General features: G+C 37.4%; 1 gene segment (V, D, J or C); it reads left to right on the top strand.

Annotated features, from left to right (window-relative positions):
* LOC105503516 lies at positions 1–12,958 on the top strand (the record flags this gene model as incomplete). The annotated part of the segment is given in 3 exon segments: positions 1–119; positions 223–539; positions 12,953–12,958. Coding segments are annotated over 3 exon segments (369 nt in total), but the record flags the coding sequence as incomplete, so codon positions are not given.
* Between the last annotated feature and the right edge of the window lie 375 nt (positions 12,959–13,333).

Genomic DNA, 13,333 nt, shown 5'->3' with positions numbered 1-13,333 from the left:
GAGAGCAGAGCCCAGCCCCCGAATTCTCAGGTGTTTTCATTTGGTGATCAGCACTAAACACAGAAGACTCACCATGGAGTTTGTGCTGAGCTGGGTTTTCCTTGTTGCTATTTTAAAAGGTGATTTATGGAGAACTAGAGATGTTGAGTGTGAGTGGGTATTAGTGAGAGAAACAGTGGATATGTGTGGCAGTTTCTGACCAGGGTGTCTCTGTGTTTGCAGGTGTGCAGTGTGAGGTGCAGCTGGTGGAGTCTGGGGGAGGCTTGGTCCAGCCTGGGGGGTCCCTGAGACTCTCCTGTGCAGCCTCTGGATTCACCTTCAGTGGCTATTGGATGGGGTGGGTCCGCCAGGCTCCAGGGAAGGGGCTGGAGTGGGTTGGCCGTATTAAAAACAAAGCTAACAGTTACACGACAGAATACGCCGCGTCTGTGAAAGGCAGATTCACCATCTCAAGGGATGATTCAAAGAACACACTGTACCTGCAAATGAGCAGCCTGAAAACCGAGGACACGGCCGTGTATTACTGTACCACAGACACAGTGAGGCGAGGTCAGTGTGAGCCCAGACACAAACCTCCCTGCAGGGGCGCGCGGGGCCACCAGGGGGCGCGGGGAACCCACTGAGGACAGGACCTGTGCAGGGGAAGGATTGATTTCCTTTCTCAGCTGTCGGAGGCGGGTTTGTGTTTGCAGGACTCTGGAGTCTTACAAGGTTGCAATATTGTGTATTGGTCACTTCAAAACAGCCAAAAACAAATTTCAAATGTTCTTGTCACCAAAAAATGGTAAGTATTTGAGGACTTGAGGTGATATATATGTCAATTAGCTCAATTCAATTATTCCATATTGCATTTATAAGTCATAACACAGCTTTGTACCCCATCAACATATGGAGTACAACCAAAATTTATCAATTCCCAATGAAATTTTAATTATGTATTTTTTAATCTGAGGCCTCTCCTTGGATTAGGCTATCTCCTCAGGATTACAAGGTTGTTCAGTTTTCTCAACATGCTGTTGTAACAGATAAGCACAAAACACTGAATTTCATTATGCTTTGCTTCAGTTTTTCAAAACAACAAAGATAATAATTTTAACAATAAACACATTACGTTACATGAGATGCTTCTTATGCCTTAAAGTTTCTATTTAGGACTTTATATGTATTATATATTTTCAATTTTTTTTCTGACATGGAATGCCAACGCCTCTGTATTACAGATTATTCTTTTAATTTATCTCTTAAAAATAATTTTCCCAAGTCCCACTCAAAACCAGGGTATCATTAGAACTTTGAGGTGTAAGCGTTGGACCAGCATTGAGAATGCATTCAATTTTGTTCACGTGCTCTCAAATATCCTTTTTTTCTTTAAAAGTTGTTCTCACTTATAATACCACACAAAATATTAACAATTTATACTAATGACACAGATTAAATATTGTATAAATAATTTAATGACATATGATTGGAAAAAACTACATGTTCCATCTGTCTTGACTATTTTTTCTTCTCTATGAAATGTATGCTTAATTAATTATTAAGTTTCTGGTTTTACTGTTATCTTATTTCTGGGATTTAATTTTAGGAGGTATACTGAAATACATTTTATTAATTCATAAAATAATGTTCATATTTTGGATAGGGTTTTAATATTCATTGTATTATTTACTGAATTTTAAACTATTCTACACTTTTTAATTTTTTGTTTTTATGAGATAAAATTTACATATGAGAAAAAATGCATAGATCTGAAATATGTCACTAGAGAGTTTCTGGCAAATGTGACTACCCTTGTCCCGAACACCTGAGGCAACCTGAAGAGCAAGTCCATCCCCCCAACATGTGTCTTTTTCGTGACTGTGGTCAACACCTACCTGGGGAAATGTTTTGATTTCTGACACTATAGACCCATTTTTTCCTGTTTTGAGCTTCATATAAATGGATTCAAACATTATAGACCTTTTTTTGGTAAGGGGCCACTTTGCTATTTTTTAGGTTAATTCATGTTATTTAATGTATGAAATCAGATCAACATAGTGTCATTCATTCAATTAATGGGCTCACTCTGATATGAAACCTCAAAGTCTTCATGTGTATATGGAGAGAAAGAGAGGGAGGAAGGACAGAGATTTTATATCTGAGACAGTCCATTAAGTAAATATATGACAATATATTGATCTATTTTTTGTCAATGGGCTTTATATTTGTTTCCAGTATATGATTATAAGCAAAGCTGTTATAAGTACCTTAGTGTAAGTTTTTCTAACTATGTTGTCTCACTTTTGTTGAGAAAATATGAAATACGTTTTTCTTTGTTGTAAGAGTAAGTTTAAATTTTGTCAGTTTTATTAAGGTAGAAATAAAATATTTTTTAAAAATGTATAGGTTTAAGGTGCACCACTTCTTGTTTTGGTATCTATTAGTCCATTCTCACCCTGCTATATAAAATGCCTGAGACTGAGTAATTTGAAAAAAAACAGGATGTTTAATTGGCTCACAGTTCTGCAGGCTGTACAGGAAGTGCAGTGGCTTCTCCTTCTGGGGAGACTCAGGAAAGTTAGAATCATGGCAGAAGACAAAGGGGATAGGCACATCACATGGCCAGAGCAGTAGCCATAGGAAGCAGGCCGGCGTGTGGTGGGGACTATACACTGTTAGACAACCAGATCTTGTGATTACTCACGCACATCCGTGAGAACACCACCAGGAGTCGGTGCTGAACCATTCATGAAAGACCCACCCCATGACCCAGTCACCTCCCACCAGGTCCCACCTTCAGGATTAAGGATTATAATACAACATGAGATTTGGGCCAGGACACAGATTCAAACCATATCAGATACACATTGTAAAATGTTCATTATAGTCAAGGTAATTTGTATATTCATCTTCTCACAGAGCTACCATTTTTTGCTTGTTTGTTTTTTGAGACGGACTTTTGCTCTTGTCGTTCAGGCTGGAGTTCAATGGCACCACCTCGGCTCACTGCAACCTCCAACTCCTGGGTTCAAGTGATTCTCCTGCCTCAGCCTCCCGAGTAGTTGGGATTACAGGTGCCCACCACCACACCCGGCTATTTTTTTTTTTTTTGTACTTTTAGTAGAGACAGAGTTTCGCCATGTTGGCCAGGCTGGTCTCAAACACCTGACCTCAAGAGATCTGTCTACCTCGGCCTCCCAAAGTGTTGGGATTACAGACGTGAGCCACCACGCCCAGACCATTTTATTATTTTAAAAATGTACTGCATGTGAGTTTGTGTGTGTGTGTGTGTGTGTGTGTGTGTGTGTGTGTTTCATGAGAACACCTAAGATCTACCCTTTTAGCAAAAATCACTTTTACAATACGGTAGTAACTACAGGAAAATTGGCGTATATTAGATCTCCGGAACTCATTCACCCACACAACTGAAACTCTGTACCCTTTGACCAACATCACCTGATTTCCCTCTCCTCTCAGGTCCTGGGACCCACTAGTCTACTCTCTGCTTTCAAGAGCTTGAATATTTTAGATCCCACATGTAAATGAGGTCATGAAGCCTTTGTCTTTCTGCATCCGGCTTATTCCACTTAGCATCATGTCCTCCAGGCCCATCCGTGTTGCTGCAAATGCCAGAATATCCTTCTTTTCAAAGCTGAATAAAATTCGGGTTTTATGTGTACACATTTTCTTTAAACATTCATTAATCTATGGTCATTAAACTCTTTCACAAATCTACACTATTATAAATAATCTGGCAGGGAATGTGTGTTTAACATAATAATTTTATTTCATTTGAATATATAACAAGAAGTGGGATCACCAGATCATATGATAGCTTTATTTTTCAATTTATTGAGCAGCCAATCCTACCACACCATATGAGTATTCCCTTTCCCCACATTCTTGTGAACACTCGTTATATTTTGTCTTCCTGATAATAGCCATTTTAAGTGGTTTGAGGAAATATTTCATTGTGCTTTAAATTTGAATTTCTCTGAAAATTAGTAATGTTGAGAACCTTTTTAGGCTCTGTTTTTCATGAGTGTGTTATCTGAAAAAAAAGTCTATCAAGGTTTTTTCCCTTTTATCAGGTCGTTTAATATTTATGCATTTTTTTCCTGTGCTTTTGCTACTAAATTCAAATAAATCTTTTCTGAATCACTGACAGGAAGTTTTTTCCATGTTGTCTATGAGTTTGTGGTTTCAGGTTATGTTCATTTTTAGTTGATTTTTGTACATGGTGTAAGAGAAGGTCTAATTTTATTTCTTTGGCATATAGATGTCCAGTTATACATCATTTATTGAGGAGACTGTCTTTCTTCACTGTTTCTTCTTGGCATATAAAATCAGGAAGACACATAATTAAAAGAGAAAACATCATATGAATATTCCTGATGAACACAGACCTAAAAGTTCTCAACAAAATACTATCAAATGGAATCCAGACGCATTTTAAAATGTAATACATCATGATCAAGTGGGTTTTACCGCTGGGATGCAAGGTTTATTCAACATCCACAAATCAATAACTGATTCACTGTGTAAGCAGAATAAAGGCAAAAACCATATGTTATCTCAATAGATGCTGAGAAAGCTTTTGATGTGATCCAACACTCACTTGTAATGAAAACCCTCAGCAGAGTAGGCATCAAAAAACACACCCCAAAATAATAAGAGCTATCTATGACAAACCTACAGTCAACATTATACTGAGTGAACAAAGGCTTAAACCCCGCGAGAACTGAAACAAGACAAGGATGCCCTCTCTCACCACTCCTATTGAACATAGCACTGAAAATCCTAGTCAGAGCAACCAGGAATAGCAAAAATAAAAGGCAGCTGATATGGTTTGTACTAGTGCCCCTACTCAAATTTCATGTTGAATTGTAATTCCCAGTGTTGGAGGTGGTCCCCAGTAAAAGGCGATTAGATCATGGGGGTAGGTTTCCTGCTCTTGGGCTGTTCTCGTGATAGAGCCCTCAGGAGATCTGGTTTCAAAGTATGTGTCACCTCATTCCTCTCTCTTCCTCCTCCTCCTGCTCTGTAAGACATGAAGCTTCCCTTTCTGTCATGATTGCTGGGTTCCTGAGGCCACCCTCAGTCATACTTCCTGTACAGCCTGCAGAACCATGAGACAATTAAAAATCTTTATACATTACAGTCTCAGGTGTTTCTTTAAGAGTGTGCGAATGGACTAATACAGAATCCAAATAGGAAAAGAAGTCAATGTATCTGTCCAAATTGATGATATAATTATATACCTAGAAAATTCTAAAGACTCTGCCAAAATAATTCTAGAATACATAAACAACTTTGGTAAAATGTCGAGATACAAAATCAATGTACAAAAATCACTAGCATTTCTATATCCCAACTACATCCAAGTTGAGAGTGAAATCAAGAACACAATCCTATCCCACTTGCAATATCCATAAAGAAAAGGAAATGCCTGGGAATACAGATAACAAACAAGGTGAAAGATCCCTACAATATGAACTACAAAACACAGCAGAAATAAGTCATAAATGACATAAAAAATGGGAAAACATTTCATGCTCATGATTGGAATAATCAATATTGTAAAAATTGTCATACTGCCAATAGAAATTTACAGATTCAATACTATTTATGTAAAACTATCACCATCATTCTTCGTAGAATTAGAAAAAAAAAGTATATATATTGTAAAAGTTATATGGAATCAAAAAGCCCCTGAGTAGCCAAAGCAATTCTAAGCAGAATGAATCATGACCGAAGCACCATGATACCTGACTTTAAACTACACCATAAAGTCACAGTAACCAAAACAGCTTGGTACTGGTACATGAGCAGACACGCAGAAAAATGGAACAAAATAGGAAACAGAAATAAACCTGCACACATAAACCATCTGATATTTGATAAGGCTGACAAAAACAAGCAATGGGGAAAAAACTATTCAGTAAATGGTGCTGCGATAACTGGATTTGTCAGATATACAGAATGCAAAAGTGAAGGAGGCTGGGCAGCTTTGACTTAGATTTCAGAGGATATGCAGAGGGCCCTGCGGGCCCAGCAAGAAGCCTGCTACAGCAGTGGAGCCACCACAGACAGCCTCTACTAGGGCAGTGCCAAAGATGGGGAAAGAGAGGGTTGGAGCCCCAGTTCGCAATCCCCACTAGGGCATTTTAAATTAAAGCTGTGGGAATATGGCCATAACCCTCAAGGTCTCAGAATGATACAGCCAAAGGCAGCTTGCACTCTCAGCCTGGAAACACTTCTGGCACTTGACTCTAACCTGTGAAGGCGGCCCCATAAGCTGTGCTCAGCTATAAGGATCAAATGCCTGAGGTTTCTGGGACCCCTTCAACCCAGGGTGCCCCGGTTGAAGTACATCAAGTAAAGTGAGATTATTTTGTAGTTTTAAGATTTAATATCTGCTCTGCTAGGCTTTAGGTGTGTGTGGGGACTACTGGCCATTCCTTTGGACATTTTTTTCCTTTTGTGTTAACGATCTTTAACAATGCCTGTGGCACTCTTACACACTGGAAGTAAATCACTCTTTAAAACACTTGCCAGCTCATAGCTGGAAGGAAATTACCTTAAGTCTCAGATGAGACTTTGGAATTTTCAGTTGGAGGTTGACCAAGTTAAGACTTTTGGAAACTATTAAAAAAAAAAAAAAAAGATCATTTTGTAACTTATGAAGGGCACAAGAGTGAAATGATACAGTTTAGATGATTGTCCCCTCCAAATCTCATGGCGAAATGTGATCCACAATGTTTGAGGTGGGGCCAAGCGGGAGGTTTTGGGACATGGGGAAAGATTCCTCAGGAATGGCTTGGTAACCACCCCATGGCAATAGGTGAATCATTACTGTATTAGCTATGGTGAGATCTGATTATTAAAAGGAGTCTGATGACCCTCCTCCCCTCTCATGTCCCCCCTCACCGTGTGACATAGCCTCCTTCCCCTTTGCCTTCCACCATGATCGTAAGCCTTCTGAGGCCCTCACAAGAAACAGATGTGGGTGCCATGCTCCTCACACAGCCTGCAGAACTGTAAGCCAAATAAGCCTCTTTTATTTGTAAATTACTTGGCCTCAGGCATTAATATATAGCAATGCAGAATAGACTAAAATACACGGCCCAAAGCAATATACAGAGTCAATGCAATTTCCATCAAGTAACCAATAAAATTAATTACATGTTTTTTTAAATATCCTAAAATTTATATGGAAGCAAAAAAGAGCCTTTTGATTCCATATAATAGCAAAAGCCATCCTAAGAAAAGGAAACACAGCTGAAAGGATCACATTCCCTGACTTCAAATTATACTACACAGATATAGTAAGAAAGATAGCATGGTACTGGTACCAAAACAAAACAAAAAATATTAGACCAGGTACGTGGTGGCTTATGCCTGTAATTCCAGCACTTCAGGTGGTAGAGGCTGGTGGATCACCTGAGGTCAGGAGTTCAAGACCAGCCTGACCAACATGGTGAACCCCTGTCTCTACTAAAAATGTGAAAAACTAGCTGGGCCTAGTGGCCCATGCCTGTAATCTCAGCTACATTGGAAGCTAAGGCAGGAGAATTGCTTGAACCTGGGAGGTGGAGGTTGCAGTGAGCAGAGATCGTGCCATTGTACTCCAGCCTGGGTGACAAGAGCAAAACTTCATCTCAAAAAAAAAAACATTAATGTAACAGAATAGAGAGCCCAGAAATAAAGCCAAATAACTACAACCACCTGTTCTTTGACAAAACTGACAAAAATATACACTGGAGAAATAACCGTGTATTCAATAAGCGGTGCTGGGAAAATTGGACGGCCACACGTAGAAGAATCAAACCAGACATTTATCTCACCATAGACAAAAATTAACTAAAGATGGATTCAATAATTAAATGTATAAACTGAAACTATAAAAATACTTAAGGAGAATGTAGGGAAAATTCTCAGGACATTGGACTAGGCAAATAAAATATGACTAAGACTTTAAAAGCAAACGCAGTGAAAACAAAAATAGACAGAGAGGACTTAATTGAACTAAAGATCTTCTGCACAGAAAAAGAAATAATCAACATGGTGCACAGCCTACAGAATGGTAGAAGGTATCACTTCATCTCAGTTAAGATGGCTCTTATTAAAAAAGAAAAAAGAAAAAAAGCAAGGTGTGGTGGCTCATGCCTGTAATCCCAGCACTTTGGGAGGCCGAGGCAGGTGGATCACTTGACATCAGGAGTTTAAGACCAACTCGTCCAACATGGCGAAAACCCATCCCTCCTAAAAATGCAACAATTAGCTGTGCGTGTTGACTGGCACCTGTAGTCCCAGCTACTTGGTAGGTTGAGGCAGAAGAATTGACTGAACCTGGGAGTTGGAGGTTGCAATGAGGTGAGATCACGCCACTACACTCCAGCCTGGGTGACAGGAGTGAAACTCTGTCTCAAAAATGAAGAAAGGAAGGAAGGAAGGAAAGGAGGGAGGGAGGGGGAGAGAGAGAGGGAGAGAAAGAAAACTAACAAATGCTGGTAAGGTTGGGGAGAAGGTAAACTAGTACAGTCAGTCACTATGGAAGGCAGTGTGGACATACCTCAAAAAACTACAAATAAAACTACCAAATGACCCAGAAATTTCACTACTGCAAGTTTATCCAAAAGCATGAAAATAATTATATCAGAGATTTATTACTCCCAGTGTATATGGCAGGACCTTTCGCAATAGCCAAGATATGGAATCAAACCAGGTGTCGGACAGCAGATGAATGGTTAAAGATGATGTGGTACAGATACATGATGAAATACTACTCATCCATAAGAAAGGAAATCCTGTTATTTGTGACAATGAGGATGGAATTAGAGGACATTATGTGGAATGAAATAAGCCAGGAACAGCAAGTAATACACCTTGTTTTCTCACTCATACATGGAAGAGAAAAGAAAATCTGTCTCATAGAAATAAAGAGTAGAACGAGGATACTAGAGTCTGGGAAGGGTAGGGGAAGAGATAGGCAGAGATTTGTGAAAGAATACATTAGAGTTAGATAGGAGGAATAGATTATAATGTTCTTTACCACTGTGGGATAAATGTATTTAACAATTATTTGCAGTTTCAAATAGTTAGAAGAAGGATATTGAGAGTTCCCAACAAAAAGAAAATGTTTGAGATAAAGGATATGTTAATTATCCTAATCTGATCCCTATATATTTTATGTATCAAAATATCACTATGTACCTCATGAATATTTACAATCATTATTTATCTATTAAAATTATATTAGAAAACACAAACTTCATTGGAAGTAACATAAATGGAGGCTTTGGAATAGACCTGGAGATAATGGGAGGGTATGGAATACATTACAGGCCTAGCATTCAATGGCAAGAGGAGCTCCCATTGGCTTTTTGTATTTGTAGCACTGAGTAAATCTAACATTTATTAAAGCTTCCCTCTACAATAGAGACCTGAGGTCTAGGGGGGTCTTGCAGATAGTCAGATATGCAGAGGGAAGAAGCAGGAGTAGAGGGTTGCTGGCCCATTTAACAATAGTGGAATGATAATTATGCATGTAGAGAAGCCAACAGATTTAAATAAGTTGCATCACTGAATGCCATGAAAAAAAAAATCCAAGGGAAATCTTTAGATAAAATTGATAGTGAAACTATTTTGGGTGAAGAAATGTTCACTGAAGTTAAGTGGGCCATTAAAGCTGTTAAGAACTACAGTAACCACTGGATTGGATTCAGCTTTGTCTGAATTCAGGGTGATTATTACTGGCTCAGGCAGGGGTCAGAAATCAAGATGGATAGGTGGTATCAAGCCGAAAATCCCAGGGGCCAGAAAGATTCACAGCCAAATTTTTTCAGATGTACAAAGAAGTGTTTCTACCAATCCTAGTGTAACTATTTCCCAAAAATTGAGGATAAAGGACTCCTCCCTAAGTTATTCTGTGAGATCAGCATTATTCTGATAACAAAACCAAGCAGAGACTTAATTTAAAAAGAAAACTTTAGGCCAATATATCTGATGCAAAAATGCTCAATGAAATACTCACAAACTGAACACAGCAGCACATCAAAAAGCCTAATCTACCAACACTTTGTTCCTGGGATGCAAGGTTGGTTCAATATATGCAAATCAGTAAATGTGATTCATCACATAAACAGAATGAAAAACAAAAACCATGTTAACCATAGACACAGAAAATGTTTTGAATAAACTTTAGCATTCTTTCATATTAAAAACCATCAACTAGACATGAAGGAACACACCTCAAAATAGTAAGGGCCATCTATGACAAACTCACAGCCAACATTATACTGACTGGGCAAAAGCTGGAAGCATTTTCCCCTGAAAACTGGAACAAGAAAAGGACACCCACTCTAATCACTCCTGTTCATCACTGTCATGGAAGTCCTAGCCAAAGCATGCAGACAAGAGAAAGAAATAAAAAGCATCAAATCAGGAAGAGAGAGTGTCAAACTATCCCTGCAGATGAAATGATCATATTCCTGAGCCTGTAGTTTGGTGATTAACATTAATTTAGAAAAACTGTCAGTCATTATTGTTTAAATATTTCATCTTAGCCTTTCTCTATTATTTTCTGTTTCCCATTATGTGCATGTTATACCCCTGTAACTGTCTCACAGTTCTTGGGTAAGCTGTTCTGGTTTTATATATATAAGTGTGTGTGTGTGTGTGTGTGTGTGTGTGTATATTCGTATTTGTGTGTTTACTGTTCTAACAATATATTTTTTCTTTTTGCTTTTCAGTTTGGGAAATTTCTACTGAGATAGTTTTAAGTTCAGATTTTTGTCCGCAGCTATGCCCCATCTACATATAAGTCCACTGAAAGCATTACTTGATTCTGTTACGAAATTCTTGATATCTACTTTTATTTTCCTTTTTTTGAATTTGCATCATTCTACTTGCATGACACAGCTGTTCCTGCATGCTGTCTGCTTAATTCATTACAGCTCTTTGCATATTAATCATAGTGGTTTTAAATTCTTTGTTTGGTAATTCCAACTCAAATAGCATAGCTAAGTCTCATTTTAATGCTTGTTCTGTCATATCACATGATGATACATTTCTTTTAGTATATATCATTATTTTCACAGGCAGAATTTATGTAACAGGTGAAAGAAACTGCTGTAAAGAGGCCTTTAATGATATCATTGTAAGTTGTGGATGAAACGTGTTTCATAATCCTCTGGTTATGGCTTAATGTAGCAAGTTTAGGCCTTTGAAAATAAATCCTTACATGAGCATGAAAAGATAAGCCATAGATTTGGAAAATTTCCTCACAAATCAAATATTTGGAAAAGGACTTTTATCACGAATAATAAAAATTGTCTTATATTTTATTTATATTTATAATTGAACAATAACAAAACCACACAATTTAATTTTAAAATAGACAAAGACCTGAATAGAAAGAAGCCTCATCTAAAAATAAATATAAAAAGTGATCCATATGATTTTCAGGTATTTGTATGTTTAATATTCAAAAAAAAAACTATCCTGTTACAATGGGTAAAATACACAGTATAGACAGCATCAAATTGTGATGAGGAAGCTGAAAAACAGAACATTCACTCCATGTTGGAGGGAAGGGGATGCTGAAGTGGCACATATACAACTACAGTCAATAATTTATTGTATATTTCAGAATAGCTAGAAGATGATAAGATTTAGAATGTTCTTAACACAAAGAAATAATCAGTGATTGAGGTGAAGGATATCCCAGGTATCTAGATTTGATCACTGCAAATAATATATTTTTATCAAAATATCATGCATATCGCTTAAAGGTTTTGAACCATTCTGTATCTATATAAATTAAACATTTTTTTAAAAACAGTGCAGGGGAATCCAGCTAATTGCTGATTCCCATTAGATGTGATGTTCTGCATAATCTGTAAACTAATCAGAATCTGTGGGTTTGTAAAGGACTTTAGAAATCAACTAGATTAATTGTTTCTAAAGATAAGTCTCCCAAGTTTAATTATTTTCCTAATGGGTGGTGATTTTGAACATAGAAGATATGTTAACAGTTGTTGCTGGTAAGTTTTCTTCTAGTCTCGGGAAGAAAAGGTTTGTAGGGAGGAATCTGGAACCGTCTTTTTAGTCTCAACTTCAATGTGATTATCTCAGTAAATATTTTCTGATACCCCTGAGTAGGAGAAGTCTCATATATGTCCTATGAATTAAAAGTAGAATTCTAAGCACCCAGCTGACTGAATGGAACATTCCTCTTCAACAAGGAGTTCCATGGACATTAGAAAACCTAGTTTAGGCCGTGTTAGAAATAGAAGATCAGAAATGCCTCATTATACACTCCTCCCTTTGGAATTTAAGCAGAAGTAACCAGCATTTTCATTAAAACAGATTTAGGGCTCAGAAAACAGATTCCGTGTAGCAGTAAAATACCAAATTCTAACCTGACTCAAGAATAGCATTACATGACAGGTAACAGGCTTTGAAAGGAATCAAAGTCTTTTACCCTAAAATATATTTCTTTGAAATATTTTACAATCGCCCTGCACAGTTAGTTTTTTGCAAGAGAAATTTAAATTCTGTAGATAATCTGCTTCCCTTTCAAGGTGTTTGTATTATACTGAGATTAGCTGAGAGTCTAGTATCTTTTAAATCTCTTAATTGAAAATATTTGCTGTCTATTGCCTCTTAAGGGTGGTCACAGAAGAGACTTCATCTATGTAATAAGAATCTTGTTTTCCAAAACCCATTATCTTAACCCAGACACTTTTTTTGTACTAGTTTCAGGTCTTTTGATAAAAATTTAAGTCTTTCAATCAATTGCCAATCAGAAAATCATTTAATTCACCTGCAAGCTGTAATCGCCTCCCTACACTGTCTCACTTCTAGCGGTTTTGTCTTTATGGAACAAGTTAACATATATCTCACGTGTATCAATTGATGTTATTAAATTTAACCTGCAATCAAGTCATTTTGGGCACATGTACTCAAGATCTTCTGGGGCTGTGTCACAGGGCATGATCCTCACATTTGGCTCAGAATAAATCTCTAAATATTTTGCAAACTTGGCTTTTTATTAAGAGTTCTAACAGAACCTACTCTGTGGTCTTTGTTACATCCACAAGCATGATGTTAGTAAACATTAATTATTAAAATAAGCACAAGTTGGCAATTTCTTATGAAGTTACACAGAGACCTTCTATGGGATCAATTGTAAATGTTTCAAAGTATTTCTGCAGTTATTTCAAAATTTACGTTCCACAGATACTTCTATCAGATTCCTTACGTCAGCTAATTATTTGCTTTATGATTTTTGCATTTTTGTAGATGATCACAATTTTGTAGATGAGTTTTTTTGTAGATCATCATGCCC

This window comes from Colobus angolensis, unplaced genomic scaffold, assembly GCF_000951035.1.
Source record: "Colobus angolensis palliatus isolate OR3802 unplaced genomic scaffold, Cang.pa_1.0 Scaffold867, whole genome shotgun sequence".
Lineage (NCBI taxonomy): Eukaryota > Metazoa > Chordata > Mammalia > Primates > Cercopithecidae > Colobus > Colobus angolensis.
Note: the sequence above shows the minus strand (reverse complement) of the source record. Positions and strands in the feature narration are given on the sequence as shown.